This window comes from Diorhabda sublineata, chromosome 3, assembly GCF_026230105.1.
Source record: "Diorhabda sublineata isolate icDioSubl1.1 chromosome 3, icDioSubl1.1, whole genome shotgun sequence".
Classification (NCBI taxonomy): domain Eukaryota; kingdom Metazoa; phylum Arthropoda; class Insecta; order Coleoptera; family Chrysomelidae; genus Diorhabda; species Diorhabda sublineata.
Window position 1 is genome coordinate 26,453,739 of NC_079476.1, and position 17,875 is coordinate 26,471,613.

Genomic DNA, 17,875 nt, shown 5'->3' on the forward strand with positions numbered 1-17,875 from the left:
CAAAAACTAGTTATATGGCAGACACAATTCAGTTTAAACACCACCAAATATTGCTCAGAATTATCTCCATTTTTTTTCAAAATAACAGAAGTTGTTTCACTGAAAATGTTTCAATTCGAAAACTGATTATATGGCAGACACAACTCAGGTTAAACACCACCAAATATTGCTCAGAACCATCATCGATTTTCTCAAAATAATAGAAGTTGTTTCACTGAAAATACTTCAATTCAAAAACTGATTATATGGCAGACACAACTCAGGTTAAACACCACCAAATATTGCTCAGAACCATCATCGATTTTCTCAAAATAACAGAAGTTGTTTCACTGAAAATACTTCAATTCAAAAACTAGTTATATGGCAGACACAATTCAGTTCAAACACCACCAAAAATTTCTGAGAATCTTCATTTATTTTTCAAATTATTGTATTCATAAAGATCGATTATTTTATAGATAAATAAACTAAATTAAATGATGTGTTTTTTATGTGGATTAAGGATAGAAAACCAGGATTTCTTATTATAAATTTCCCATTGCTTATAATGGTAATTATAAGGCAGGAAACAAAAACTTGATGTTCAAATATTCGCAAAAAATTTATTCAGGACCAGAACTTCTGGATTTATGAAGATGCAACTTTTCGACTTACATGTTTCTTCACTTTGGAAGTTCTAAAATGAGATTAAAATTTCACTTCATTTGAATGATATGAAAGTTTTTAAATCAGTTACTCGCCGCATAATTTTTTACTAACGGAAAAAGAATAGGGAAATATCACTTTTCAGCTACGTCAAACTTTTTTTTCAACTTAACTTGTACAATGAAGCGAATATATATCAGATATTCCGAGAATTTCTAGTGAGTTTCCTTCCGCAGTTTGTATAATTTTCATTTCTTAAAAGGCTTCTTAACATAAAATATGTTTTTACCTCATTTAAGACGGTATTTTTGAAAAAAGAAAAAACCAACAAACAGCGATTATTATAAAGCGATATGGGAACGGGAAATTGATTTTAGAATAGCTTCAACATCCACAGTATTCACCAAATTTGCACCACATCGACTGTTTCTAATTCTCAGACTACAAGAAAATGATTGTTGGCAAAAATTTTGCTCAAATGAAGAGGTTATCGCTGCTATAGCTTATTTTGAGATCATATAATACAGAAATAGTATCCATTAGATTTTATACAGATTATCCTTATTATAATAAGAATATTTTAATACTTGACACGTTCTATAACCTCAATTTTTATTAATTATAATCACATAATCAATTAGACGTAAACTTTCGGAAAAAAAGGCTGTTAACGATTTATAGTTGTCATATTTTAAAACACCATAAATTCTTTTAATTTATTTTATATAATAATTCGTAGATTTTGATTTAAAACGCATCAAATTTCAAGCTTGCTTCGAGCAAATCATCATTCATGGTTTCAATAGACTCTGGATACATTCCTAGAGACAAAGTCTGGTAGATATTGTGGCTAGGGATCGTATAAGGCCTGAAAAAGGAGAATTCAAAGAAGGATCGTTCCATCTGCAGACAAGGTCACGGCGTCGTTTTATTTTTGGGATAATTTACATTGACTATCTTGGAAATGGAAAAACTATCAACTGCGAGTTTTTTGCGAACTTATTGAAACGTTTGAGGGAATAAATCAAGCATTTGGTTTACAAGAAAGTGTTGATTCGTCAACACCAACATTTCCTTTATTTCAATGACCAAAATTGAAGAATTAAACTTTGAATTGCTACCCAATCCACTGGAGTCGGATTATTTTCTGTTACCAGACTCGTAGGTCAAAGATTTTACAACGGTGAATAAGTAATATCGGATATTTTGAGGAAATTATACGATTTTTATTATAAAAAGTGTATATCGAAAATCACTAGAAAAAGTGTATGGAGCCGAAAGAAGATTGTGTCTTTGTTGGATCATTTTAGTACATTCCAAAACTATTACAAACGTAAATGACATAAAAATCGATTCATTTTTTTAGTAATAAAACATCTAATTGATAATACTGAATTTTTTAAATCGATAAAGTGTTAAAAACCACTTTGAAGTTTTAAATTCACTCGGATAATCGATAAATAACATATCTGACTGTATTCCTATTTCTAGCCGCAATTTATAACGTTTTGGCACGTGAGTTGACTTGAAAATACATCAATTATTTCGATTTAGCAATCTCGCCGATTTTATGTAGTGAGGATTTAAAGATTGATCGTCCGAACATCAAAACGATATAAATTTATATGGGAGCGATTTACAGGTTATATTGATTTAATATTATGTTGATACCATTTGGATCTGACCGGAATATATAAAAAGATTACGGATCTCTAAAAAGTTCATCTTCATTTACAAAATCATTAATAGATTATCACCAAGAAGGTAACTTGGAGAATGTTGTATTTGATTTGTTTCTTCTACGAGATTTGAATAAGTATACAGTTCAATTAGAAATTTTTAATTATATTTTAATAGCTCCTGTAAGTATTTTTAATAAATAATTACAATTTATGGTAATTTTCTTCAGAATTTTTCTTTCTGACGAACTATGTACAACGATCTAAATATCTTTTGAACCATAAATTTTATCGAGTTATACAAAGAGTATCTTTTTATTGCAAAATCTATTGAAAAATTCATTTTCGCCATTTTTAGATTGTACAGGTTGTCCCTGTAAATGTTACGGATTATTAACTACACGTATACGTAATCATCCATTAAAAATTCATAATGTACGAATGTAGTATTTAGAAAATGTTACATTTTGCATCAAATCCTGTAACACTTTGTATATTTTCTATCTTAGATTCATATTTTATAAACATAGGACGTCTGCTATTCTGAAATATATCAAATTCAGTTTCTAAATCAAGAAAATTTGTTATCTTTCATCAGAAAGTTTTTTTCTCAGTTAGATCGCTCGTAGAACTTTTCTCGACAGTTTATTTTCGTAAATTTCTCATAAAAAAATAATAATTCATGATAAATTACAGTTTACAGTTTCCAAAAGTCTACAAAATGTGTATAATTATTGATCTTTTCCGGAAATAAATGAAACTGCGTGTTAGAGTATTCACCTTGTAATGAACAGTCGCTTTTGTGCACTTCATTGTGGTAAAAGAGAAGAAAGCACAATAAACATCGACTAAGCTACGCTAAAGCTTAAACCCACTCAATGAACCGCAGGGTTTTGGACTCGCACCTGCCCTTTGTTTTTGTTATTTATACATATAAACAGCTAATAATATTATAGAGACACAATTCGAAATTAAGCATTGAGATTACGTGGAATTCAACGTAGAAATGTCTAAATATATAAATCAATATCGTTATTTTAGATGTGGATGTTTTGTTTCGAGATACGAATGAAATTAGCCGCGAATTGATGTTACTAACTTGTCACTTGTCACGTGTTTTTAGGTTAAATGCGAAACAGTCAAATTGGAAATATTTGAAGGTAGAGTTTATGGAAGTTTTGTTTCCCTCAAAAAGCTTTTATATTTTTTTTGTTATAGATTCAACGTTCTTTTTCTTATTTGACAGTATTACAACGTTATCAGTCCACAATTGTAGATACTATAAGTTTATACAGTGTTAATTCGAAAAATAAAGTTTGTTTTTAATTTTACCCTGTATATTTGTCACAAATATGAAACTGAAGGGAGCCATTATGAAAAGTTATTTAGACACGCGTTTTTTATATTACTTTGTGTCAAAAATAAATAGATCTCTCCAATAGTTTTCGAAATATAATATTTTTTAAAATTTTGTAAAAATTGCTAAATATCATATGATAACTGAAAATGATTTGATATCAATATGAATTTTTCGGCAAAATTATGCAAAAATATATGAGACATTATGGATTTCAGTCTAAAAAATATAAAAATCATATTACTTTCCAAATAAAATGTATAGATTTTCGAAAAATACAATTTTCATGAGTCTTCCTCAATTTTCCGTATATTATAATTTTTTTCGACAAACTGATATCTTTTTTCAAACCCTCGTATCAAATAATCCCTTTCTTTATTTACATTCAGCAAAACAGAAAATATTTTTTCTATATTCAGAGCTAAAAGGCCCCCTTTGAAATCTAAACTTTTTTTTCATAACTTATAAGTTTATTTCTTATAATTTACTCTGTATATCCGCGATGAAGTTATTTATTTTTTTATGACACTGTCAACGTTTTTTTTCAGATTTTCTTGTATTACAACGTTGCCATTCCGTAACTGCAATAAGTTATATTTATATAGTATTATTTTCCAAAAAAAAATATACTTCAGCTTTCACCCTGTATATTTCTCACAAATATGAAACTGAGGGAAACCAATATGGAAAGTTATTCAGATACGCGTTTTTTAAATTGCTTTATGTCAAAAATAAATAGATATCTTGAATAGTTTCCGAAATATAAGATTTTTTGTAATTTTTTTTTCCAAAAATTGCTAGATCTCAAACATTTAAGTTGACGTTTTCGCAATTGATTAATGTCAAAAATAAATCGATATCTTGAATGATTTCGAAAATATTGAATTTTTCATACAAGCATGTGTAGTTTGATTCATAGTTATATACAGGATGTCTCACGACGACTTGAAACTATATGACAAAATACTTACAGTAAAATTATGAAAATTTCTACGTTTTGGTTTTCGGATACGATCTTTTTAACTAAAATTTTTGTCTTAAAACTGTTTTCGAAATAGGCATACTTTTTGAGTTATTTATTTTTTTGTAAGAAATGTTGAATCTTGCAGACCCTTATAAACTATTTTTTTACGAAAATACCCTTAAAGATATGAAAACGGTTTGTATTTGATTGTATTAAGCAAGGTGAGACGTATTTGAATCTATGTTGAAAAATGTTTTATTTTGTACAGGGTGTGTATACAAGGTGTTCAAAATTCATCTTTATAAATATCAAATTTTTTCATTTTTTTAAATACAACTACCCGGTTTTTTCTATTTTAACGCATTCAGAGGTAAAAAATAAGGTAAATTCATATATATTTCCCTATACCTAAACCTTAACGTTATCTAGATATTAAATGTTTTCCGTAAATTTTTTTGTATTTTGCATATACAGATAGTTTTAGTTTATCATGGGATGGGACACCCTGTACAGGATAATAAAGATGAATTATTTCACGAAAATCATATGTGTGTGACAAACAGCGTCATATTAAATATTTTAGAGCATATTCACATCCTTTTTATCCCAAAAAACACTCTAATTTGATCCCAAGCAAAGTTCTACCGCACATTAATAAATCCGGTTTGTTCGCAAGGAAACAAGCGGTCAACGATGTCTCAACTGAAATAAATCTTTGACTCTTTCCACCGACATCTCGAACTGACTGTGATTGAATGGGGGTCATAACTAAACGTTTGTTACAAAGTGCAGCAATTTGGACGGAGACAAGCATTGACAGCGGTTGACCTGCAAATTCGACGGGCAGGAGTTCCAGTGACAACCGTTGCTATGAATACTGATGCTGCTCCGTTTCCACTCAGGCCCTCATCATGTTCTCAACCTTTCAACCACGACCCATATCACAGTCGATTTGTAACTTTGCAAACGGAAAATACGTCTCGTGAGTTTCCATCTGTCGCAAGAGATTTTTGAAAAATTTATCGTCCACTGTAACTATCAATTGATGTCTCGTTTTCTCTTTACAATGTTTTTTCAAAATATTTTCAGAGTGAATTAACAGAAAACGATTTTAGGAGATTAATTAGGGATGATTCAAACTAACAACCACCTTGAAATTGAGACGATACATAACCTTAAAATTAGATCGAAATGTACATTATTTTTCATCAAATCCCGAATAAGTTTCTTCGTAAACTATTTGCGATACAAATCCAAGTTGAACCGGCTTCTAAACTTAGATTAGTTCGAAGTTCACTCTTCTGGGATATCTCGTTCGATGTCTAGTAAAATGGGAACCGTTTCGATCTAAAAACTATACGTAATTTCAAGTAAACAAGTTGCTAAATCAATACTTTTTTTGATATAACAAATAATAGTGATTTAGTAAATGTAAACAATGAATTTTCTAACAAATAATCGTCAAAATATCTATTAACTACCAATATAACCTTTTTATAGCTATTTTTTTAAAGTCTATGCGCAGAAAATAATCGAAGAGGGGTAAATCTGTTGAATAGGAAGCATGAAGTAGTAATTCAAACTTGAGCTGGTGCATTTATTATCTTGATGAAACAGCAAATTATTCTTAGCTTCCTCTTGTTTGCAGATGGAACGATCTTTGGAACCGGTTCTTCCTTTTCAGTTCATTGTTTCAATTGTTCCATCCATGTCTAGCTAGCGCATTTTCAGTCGACGATCATCCAGTACCATTTTGTAGATTTCCTTCAACAACAACTGGAATCGTCACCTCGTTTGTTCTACCACTTCGATGCTGGTCTTTGCAGCCTCATTCAAACTCCTCTACCCAATAATTTACGGATTATAACGAAGGATTAATCTCACTTAGAATAGAATGTAGATCAGTTTTTATATTGTTTCTGCTAAGATCTACAAATTTAATGGAAACGTTCACTATTAATAGCTGTCGAGCAAATACTAAACAAAATGGCGTCTTCAAACTTGAAATATACGCTTTATACTTTCTAATCCAGTGGCATCTCTAGGTCAATCCACGCACTACTCGAACCATCCTCGTACGTAACGATGTATGAAAATATTTGTATTAAATCTTGAGTTCAATAACTGTAGATGAAAAATGAAATGCAGGACTCGTTTGACTCTTTAATTACAAATTTCCATCATCTTGTACGTTCTACTTAACTTGAATATAAACCTGATACAAGAAACTGTTGATTTCAAATCTTTTCATGACATTGATTTCGAATTAGGCGGCTATTCATTCGATTAGAATTCAATATTTAAATTACGAGCATCGAAGTGATAGTTTCAGACAACATTCAATATAGAACATCGTATAGAGATGGGAAATAACACGTGTAGTAAAGATGGAAGCTATCCCGTGAATATACGATTATCCTGCTGGAAATGGATAGATAAGAGGAAAAAAAATAAATGATCTATAATATATAATCATTAATAAGGATTTTAAGAAAAGGATTTTAATCTATGAAACGGAAAGAGCTGTTAAAATCTACAAGAACAGCTCTACAGACTTTGAAGCAATGAAATCACGTGTTGTATTAAACTCTTTTGGATTCGTGATGTTAGTTTCTACTGGGTATATGTAAACTATGGAATTGAAAGGTATTATAAAGAAGATGGAGATTTGAACAAGAATAAATGAAAAGATAACGAAGAAGATGATAAGATTGAAGCAACACTCGATGTAGAAGACGTTTGTATTGATCATTGATTCAACAATTGGTGCACAACACAGTGAATTATTTAGAAGAAACAGCTTAATTATAAATTGACACAGTAGAACTTAGTCTAGGTTAAAAATTGTTAGAAATAAAAATAAAATGGTTAAATAATCTTTTTATTGTTAGTATTATCATCTATAATGTCTTTAAATTCGTTAGAATTCATTTCTAGGATTATTTTAATAGGATGCAGCAGTTAAATAATGCGTTTTTAAATTAATGAACCTAACCTAAGATATAAAGATATTTATGTAAACGTAGATCATAGAAAAAGTGTTTTTTCAACAGGGATTCATTCTTTGATATGTTAAGTCGAATTTTAAAATCAATATTTGATATTTACAGTACTATTTTTAGTTTTAAATCGAAATTATAAGAAATGAATCAATAGGTGATTGAAATATATTAAATAAAAAATATTTAAAAGCACGTTTTCCATGCTAGGAAATTTAATATTCAAGTTTTGACATGTGGTACCACTGATGTGAATATGTCAAAATTGACGTTGACGAAATCATTTATAGGATTATTTTAATAGGATGCAGCAGTTGAATATTGCGTTTATAAATTAATGAACCTAACCTAAGATATAAAGATATTTATGTAAACGTAGATCATAGAAAAAGTGTTTTTTTCAACAGGGATTCATTCTTTGATATGTTAAGTCGAATTTTAAAATCAATATTTGATATTTACAGTACTATTTTTAGTTTTAAATCGAAATTATAAGAAATGAATCAATAGGTGATTGAAATATATTAAATAAAAAATATTTAAAAGCACGTTTTCCATGCTAGGAAATTTAATATTCAAGTTTTGACATGTGGTACCACTGATGTGAATATGTCAAAATTGACGTTGACGATATCATTTATAGGATTATTTTAATAGGATGCAGCAGTTAAATAATGCGTTTTTAAATTAATGAACCTAACCTAAGATATAAAGATATTTATGTAAACGTAGATCATAGAAAAAGTGTTTTTTTCAACAGGGATTCATTCTTTGATATGTTAAGTCGAATTTTAAAATCAATATTTGATATTTACAGTACTATTTTTAGTTTTAAATCGAAATTATAAGAAATGAATCAATAGGTGATTGAAATATATTAAATAAAAAATATTTAAAAGCACGTTTTCCATGCTAGGAAATTTAATATTCAAGTTTTGACATGTGGTACCACTGATGTGAATATGTCAAAATTGACGTTGACGATATCATTTATAGGATTATTTTAATAGGATGCAGCAGTTGAATATTGCGTTTATAAATTAATGAACCTAACCTAAGATATAAAGATATTTATGTAAACGTAGATCATAGAAAAAGTGTTTTTTTCAACAGGGATTCATTCTTTGATATGTTAAGTCGAATTTTAAAATCAATATTTGATATTTACAGTACTATTTTTAGTTTTAAATCGAAATTATAAGAAATGAATCAATAGGTGATTGAAATATATTAAATAAAAAATATTTAAAAGCACGTTTTCCATGCTAGGAAATTTAATATTCAAGTTTTGACATGTGGTACCACTGATGTGAATATGTCAAAATTGACGTTGACGATATCATTTATAGGATTATTTTAATAGGATGCAGCAGTTGAATATTGCGTTTATAAATTAATGAACCTAACCTAAGATATAAAGATATTTATGTAAACGTAGATCATAGAAAAAGTGTTTTTTTCAACAGGGATTCATTCTTTGATATGTTAAGTCGAATTTTAAAATCAATATTTGATATTTACAGTACTATTTTTAGTTTTAAATCGAAATTATAAGAAATGAATCAATAGGTGATTGAAATATATTAAATAAAAAATATTTAAAAGCACGTTTTCCATGCTAGGAAATTTAATATTCAAGTTTTGACATGTGGTACCACTGATGTGAATATGTCAAAATTGACGTTGACGATATCATTTATAGGATTATTTTAATAGGATGCAGCAGTTAAATAATGCGTTTTTAAATTAATGAACCTAACCTAAGATATAAAGATATTTATGTAAACGTAGATCATAGAAAAAGTGTTTTTTTCAACAGGGATTCATTCTTTGATATGTTAAGTCGAATTTTAAAATCAATATTTGATATTTACAGTACTATTTTTAGTTTTAAATCGAAATTATAAGAAATGAATCAATAGGTGATTGAAATATATTAAATAAAAAATATTTAAAAGCACGTTTTCCATGCTAGGAAATTTAATATTCAAGTTTTGACATGTGGTACCACTGATGTGAATATGTCAAAATTGACGTTGACGATATCATTTATAGGATTATTTTAATAGGATGCAGCAGTTGAATATTGCGTTTATAAATTAATGAACCTAACCTAAGATATAAAGATATTTATGTAAACGTAGATCATAGAAAAAGTGTTTTTTTCAACAGGGATTCATTCTTTGATATGTTAAGTCGAATTTTAAAATCAATATTTGATATTTACAGTACTATTTTTAGTTTTAAATCGAAATTATAAGAAATGAATCAATAGGTGATTGAAATATATTAAATAAAAAATATTTAAAAGCACGTTTTCCATGCTAGGAAATTTAATATTCAAGTTTTGACATGTGGTACCACTGATGTGAATATGTCAAAATTGACGTTGACGATATCATTTATAGGATTATTTTAATAGGATGCAGCAGTTGAATATTGCGTTTATAAATTAATGAACCTAACCTAAGATATAAAGATATTTATGTAAACGTAGATCATAGAAAAAGTGTTTTTTTCAACAGGGATTCATTCTTTGATATGTTAAGTCGAATTTTAAAATCAATATTTGATATTTACAGTACTATTTTTAGTTTTAAATCGAAATTATAAGAAATGAATCAATAGGTGATTGAAATATATTAAATAAAAAATATTTAAGGATGCGTTTTTCATGCTACGAATTTTAATATTCAAGTTTTGACATGTGGTACCACTGATGTGAATATGTCAAAATTGACGTTGACGTTTTTAATGGTGAACGTGTTGAAATACGATTTATTTGAGATACTTGAAACGTTCATCATTGAAAATTGCAATTAGATCATGAATGTTTTCGTGGGATTATAATTTTCGAAGTGATATAAACCAACAGCAGTATACTGATAAACTTTTAGAGATGAAGCACCATCTGCAGTGCAGTTATATACTTTAAAATTCCTTCTCTAATGATTCATTTTTGATAGTGATAAAAATATGATTAACAATTCCGTTATTATCTGTATAACAAGTTTTTAAATTCGTTAGAATTCATTTATAGGATTATTTTAATAGGATGCAGCAGTTAAATAATGCGTTTTTAAATTAATGAACCTAGCCTAAGATATAAAGATATTTATGTAAACGTAGATCATAGAAAAAGTGTTTTTTTTCAACAGGGATTCATTCATTGATATGTTAAGTCGAATTTTAAAATCAATATTTGATATTTACAGTACTATTTTTAGTTTTAAATTGAAATTATAAGAAATGAATCAATAGGTGATTAGAATATATTAAATAAGATCTATTTAAGGGCGCTTTTAGATAACATCACATATTTTATACTTTTCCTGTAACTATACACAATAAAAGCTGCACGAAAATTCTAGAAATCTAATTCCTTTTGCCGGTTTTTTTTCTTTGATTCGCTACATGCCATCAATCGTTATTGTCCAGGTCAGTTAAAACTTTCTTCCTGCTCAATCAAGATAAATTTGATTTGACTTTATCAGGTATATATATAGGTGATTTTCCGGTTCTTTTTTGCAATTAATTAATTATCTTTAATTGAATTAATTTCGATAATTTATTAGTCTAATTCACCAAAAACTGTTTTCCATGCTACGATGTTCACTAATCAAGTTTTGACATGTGGTACCACTGATGTGAATATGTCAAAATTGACGTTGACGTTTTTAATGGTGAACGTGTTGAAATACGATTTATTTGAGGTACTTGAAACGTTCATCGTTAAAAAATGGAATTAGATTATGAATTTTTTCGTGGGATTATAATTTTCGAACCAACAGCAGTATACTGATAAACTTTTAGAGATGAAGCACCATCTTCAGTGCAGTTATTAACTTTAACTTCCATCTCTAATAATTAATTGAAGAGTCAGACTTTGATTGTGTTAAAATTATGATTAACAATCCGGTTATTATCTATATAACAAGCTTTTTTTTGATTTACTATTTTATGTTTTTTCTCAACATTCATCTCATCTTTCTATCAACTCTAAAGAAAAATTAATTATACTCTAGTTCATCCAAAATTTTTACCTGTTTAGTATACTTTATACAGTTTCTAGTTTGTTAACAAAGTTCAAACGGTTTTTGTTGCAAGAAAGGATACTTGACAAGCGAGTAGTTGGGTAAAAAGTTTTAAATTGAAAGATAATTAATCGATACACTTAGTTTACATTTTTAATACATAGTTTTTGTTGTAAAACTGATTAACAAAGTTTCACCTGCTTCATTTACAAAAATAAACATACGAAAAAGTTTGTATCGAAATAAAAAAACAAAAAAATCATAATGAGAAGTAGTAGTAGCCTAATTTGGTTCTAGGGTTCATTAAAACAACTAGTTACCACGTATATTTTGATAATAATCAATTATTTACTAGCTTACAATAAGTTCACGATTTATACAACAAAATGATGTCAGTACTTCAAATTAATTATAAAAACAATAAATGAATTAATTGACTGTGTTAGCAGTTTCTTGCAATAAGCTTTACACAACACTCACAATTACTTTATTCAACGCGTGTTTCGATAACCAAATTATCGTCTTCAGAGACTGAAGGTGAGTTTACCTTCAGTTATTTAGAAATTAGTCTAAAATTATCATCGATACAAATGAAAAAGATTAAAAAATTGGTATAAACTTTTTCGTTGGAGACTAGAAGCATTAGAGGAGGTACTACTCCATGTCATAAGCCTTCTAAAAATCTATAAATATAATATGAAGGCTTAAATTTCGCGCATAGGTTTATCCCTGATCGTTTTAATGGTAAATATCCTTTCATGGTACTCGTTGAGTCTGTTTCTCACAATCTTAGTTACAATTTTGTAATTTTCTATCCCTTACATCTATCAGACATTTATTCGTTTTCTGTATTATTCTTCATATTCTTTTCTGTATATCCTCCACGCCGAATTTTATAATTTTAGCTTATTCTTTCTTGTATTCTTATGCTTATGGTTCTTCAAATTTTCTATCTGTTCTTAATCACTTAATTCCTATATCTTCTTCTTTTTTTAGGCTCTTCTTCTTGTATAGTTGAATTCCTTTAAAGTATTGAGTCCCTTTTTTAACTTCTTCACGTGAATGTATAAAAAATCTTCCCTAGTTGTCGCTGATATGAGAAACTTGGTAATTTTTGTTTGTTTAATTCAAAATTTCTGACGATTTAGTTTCCAGTAAACTTTATCGTATTAAATTCCTTTACATAAAAATTCTTTTAAAAATATTGTTAAAAACTCTCAAAAAGTCACCTGGTACATTTATATTACCATAATAACAAATCAATCAAATCTCAAATATCTTTGAAAAAATAATTTTCGTAATAATTTATGACCGTATCCTGAGCTTGTTAAATTAACTACAAAAACCACAAATTAGATACCTCCTCCTGTTCTTAAGATGGTTTAGCTAGAGGTTTATGAATTGTGAATGTTGTTGGGGTGTTTTTACCGGAAAAAAATACTACCCGTCACTGAAAAAGCAACGATATTAATAGAGGCATTAACACGAATAGAAAATTTGACATCAATCCGAAACTTATTCAGTGGAAATGTGTTATGATGCTTGTTTTGGATATGCGTTTATCATTTATATAAAACGACTCTTAAGGTTCCAGAGGAGCTGCATATCATTAACTACAATCAAATTATTTATAGAGCAATCCTCTCGAAAGGATCCCGAGATACACTCCTGCTCAATGCAGAAAGTAAAACTATTTGCAATTGATAAATTTATCCAGTCAAACATCGTAAGATCTTAACTTGGGATGCCTAGCCCAGTTAATCTCAACTGAAAACGATTTGTTTAGCAGATTCAGTTTCAGATTCTTCAGAATTCCAGCTCAATTTATATGATGAAGATTTTTGACAGTTAGTTTCATCTCATATTTTGATCCTTGATGTTATAGCTTCAGTAACTGTTTTTTACAGGACAAAAATTGACGAATCTAAGCCTTGTACAGGATTAGAATCTGTTGCGGAGTAAATAGCTTTTTGGTTTTAAAAGGAACACCAAGTTTTTGTGAAGCCGTCTCAGTTAATTTAGCTCTGGACGTTCTGCTTGCAAACTCATCACCCAATTAGCGAATTTGCGGTGATGGTGATAGTTTATATAAAGTCTTGACCAAATTCTGAGCTGCAGTGCTAGTTTTCTTTCTAAAATATTCCACGGATCCGTTGAAGGGTTTATCATCGTATACTTTTATATCTTTCTACAGGAAACAACGACTCATCTTCTTGGAACCATGATTGTTTTTAAGGATTCTTTATCTTCCTGTCGTATTGATCTAGAACATCTGTATGTTATAGCTTTAGTAACTGTTTTTACAGGACAAAAATTGATATGCTTGAGAATCCAATTATTTTCAGGTAATAATCATTTTCCCGAATCTTATTATTCATAATTATTGAGTAATTTATAATTCAATTCTTGATTAAATACTGTGTAACTGTACATACAGGAGTTTATTCTCAGAAACTTTGAAGTTATTGAATTGTTACTTCACGTTCCCAATGGGCTGGTGTTATTTCCCTGCAAACTAACAGTATTCCAGCTCTTATAATTCCCTTATTGCAACCCTTGGAGAAATGTGCATTCGAAAGTGGGAAACTATGTGCTACAGCTCATAAACTTTGAGTATAATAATTCGGTTTCGGTTCGTACAATTTTTCAAAGAAGTTATTTTATTAAAATCACTTTTATTACAATTGATTACCACATAATTAGGGTTAATTAGTTAGATAAAGTCTTTGGGAGAGACAAAAATCAAACAAAATAAAAAGGAAAGGAAAATAATAACAAAAGCAGCCAATACAAACGATAAACTATAAAGAAAACAAAAATTGAAAACGAGGAGTGATCCACCAAAAAAAAAGGATTTAAAACGCTAAAAGCCATAGTCCAAAGGATTGAAATACTTGATGATGTGGTTGTTACAAAATGTTGGAAGATTGTAGGCAAGAGGATTCAACAGAGCGTCTGTATTAGGTGGGATTTTATCCAAGAAAACGAATGTAACAGAGCTTTATAGAGATGATTTGGTGCCTGTATGGATTTATATGAGAAATTTGTAGAGTTTTCTAAAGCTTCAGAGCGGTCAGTTATACTTCATCTGTTAAATCGAGTCAAATGACGCACAAATTGGACTAAATCTATATGTTTTATATAGTTAAGTGATTCAAAGTGGCCCTTATCAGAATCGCGCTCCATTATCAACTATTTATTACTATAAGCTCTAACTTCAATAAGTTTATCATCACTATAAAATGTTTGTATTTCATATTTATGTTAGTTTTATAGATTGTCAACTTTAACACTATTGAGGTATTATTTTTAATTATTTATCTTATATTAATATGACTGTAATCAATCGTAAATATCTTTATGTATTGATTGATGAGAATTAGTATTTAAGGAGGTTTGTACACTAATACTGTGTTTGATTATTGGAACCAAATGTAATTTTTTCAACGACAACCGGATTCATGTCCAGACTAAATTAACCATAGTGTCCAAAAATGTTTACTGTCTCGATAAAAGAGTGAAGTTTTTGATTTTTTTTCGAAATACTACAATTTTTCATAATTTTTAATTTTAATATGATATAATTTCTCTATCGACAGTGTTTCTGATAGTAAAAAATCGATATTGGTTTGGATTTTATAACATTTCAATCTATTTACATTAACAAGACGAAACGATAAAATTATAATCAAATTTCGGTCGTATTTTATCAATTTAAAGGGCTGTAAGTTCACTGTAGAGTTATTATCGGTATTAATTATGAAGAAAGCAAACATAGGCAGTTGGGAAAAATAAATATTCGGTACCAGGTACACCTCGACGCCAGAAATTCTGATTTTACAGTGCTAAGTATCTAATTATCCCGGATTATATACATGGTTGACATACATACTGTATAATCATGTTGATTTAATAGGTTACACATAATATGGTGACTAATGATTGTTCAACATGAAGATAAATTTCTAATATTTCATCGAAATTTATTTCTAATTAAAAATACAAGAAAAATCAGCATGGTATTCGTAATTTTCAACGTTTTCTTTTCTATTTAGATATTTTTTTATAGTTCTTGTAACTTACCTAATATTTGACTAAGTACGGTTCTGCCATCTTCTCCTAAACAGGCACTCCGAGCATCAAAAGGATTTGTGAACTGGACGAAAGCGTATCCTTTGTGCATTGATATACCTGAAAAGAAAACTGGATTTTCAATAAAATTCCATATACAAAAGCAACCAAGTTAATATCAAATCTCTTGCTGAATAATCTAACTGAGAAACATAACCTCAATAACTAAAATTTACTCAAATAAATTAGTCAGCGTTGTAGCAATTAACTAACAGAATAGTTTTGATGCCAACCACGTCAGAAACTGTTCTTAAATAAAAAAAAAAATTAAAACATTTTGCTTTAAATATCTTGCAAACTTTTTATTTGCAGATGGAACAATCTTTGACTTTTTTGGAACCAGTATGATGGATCTACGTTTCATCCTTGCTAAACGTTGGATGGAATCATATTCACGATGTTGTTTTGGTTCCATTGTGAACACCTGCAACATCAATCTTGCATACAACATTCTCATGTCCAAATTTCCAGTTTATACACGATGTATTGCACTTTTTGAAATGCCTACTATGTCTTCTAGGATCTTCACTTTAAGTGGACGATCATCCAGTACTACTTTCAACGTTTCTGGAGTCATCACCTCATTTAGTTGACCACTGCGATGCGATGGGAAATTTGTGAGATCTACGAAACAAGTTGAATCATGTCACCAAAAAAATCTGATTGCAAATGTTGATTACTCCGTGGATTATTATTTAGAAATAAGGATTCAAATGGGGAAGTGCAAGAAGCTTCTCTGTAGCCGCCATCTGAGTTTGTAGTTACGAAAACGTTTGCTCAAATGATGAATTTTCAGACCTTTTGTATGGTTTAGAAACTTGGATCATTTTAAGCATTTTGCGAGTGAAAAGCGGCCTTATAGAGCCTACCGTAGAATGTGACTAATATTGATATATTGAGAAAAATTGAGAAGGACGTAGAGATACTTAAAAGGATTAATAGATTTTTTTTGTTTGCCAAATTATAAAAGTACTATAGATCCTATAGCTCATAATTCATATGACCTACTCAACTTTCGAAAATGAATTGGTACGTAGAAAAAAAATTGGAATAGAATTTTTGTTTATTTACTTACTTTGAATTATATCAAATCATTTCATTATCATCATTAAATTTTCATCGTTACAAAAACTTCTTTTCATCGATATTTTTTGTGCTGAATCGTATTTTATATATTCTGAAAATGATACTTAATTGTGAAACTTATTACATCTAATTTAAACGATAAAATGATATTTTATATTTTCAATTATTATAAGTGGTTTTAAGTGAGTCCATTTTCCGTTTGGTGCAGCAATTCAATTAACTTTTCATCGTATAAGATGGAAGTTTTTCGTAACGTACAAATATGGACCGAATTATTTGGAAATTCATATCTCAAACTTCGGAAAAGTTATAATTCGACGAAATTCAGCGATTAAAAATTCCACCAATCAAATGACTTTGACTTTAGTACGTAGATTCAATCACCACATTCAGAAATTTGGAAAAAAAAGTACAAAAAATAAAAATTAGCATCCCCAAATCCATATATCAAAGATAATGGATTTTGGTTTAAGAAACTAGACTCAGATTTTGATCTCTTCAAGGTGAATCAATGGTTATTTCCATAATCACCATATTTGTATAGCTTTTCGTTTTATGTATACTATAGTTGAATACTGTGCTAGCTCTTCTATGGATTGAGATCGTTCTAACAGTCTTCAGCAAACGGTAATCGTGGTCTTTGATATACTGGGATGAGCTGAGGTTCAAATACAGACTGCATCATATCTTGTTGATAAAGTTAAGTGGTTTATTTTCTAACTAATACATAAAACTTCTTTCCCTCACTTTAGACGTGGATATACCATTAGCAGTATGCCGATAAATTCGCTTCGACATTTGGTGATGAAGCAACATCTGGGGCCATCGTATTTTACGAATTCAGTCGTGGTCGATAATCGCTTTGGGATGAATTTCGTGGAGGTCGTCGGAAATCAGTTTTTGTACCAGAAATCACCGTTCCATAACCATGGTTGAAACGTCCATAAGCAGGCAAGGTCCAAAGACCGTTCCAGCTGCAG

General features: G+C 29.2%; 1 protein-coding gene across 1 annotated transcript in view; it reads right to left on the reverse strand.

Moving 5' to 3' along the window:
• Positions 1 to 17,875, reverse strand: part of LOC130441848 (heterogeneous nuclear ribonucleoprotein C) — a 218,626-nt gene that overhangs the window by 111,238 nt on the left and 89,513 nt on the right. Inside the window, exon 4 of the mRNA XM_056775659.1 lies at positions 15,762 to 15,869. Within this exon, the coding sequence (XP_056631637.1) occupies positions 15,762 to 15,869 (108 nt within the window). The remainder of the gene's footprint in view (positions 1 to 15,761; positions 15,870 to 17,875) is intronic.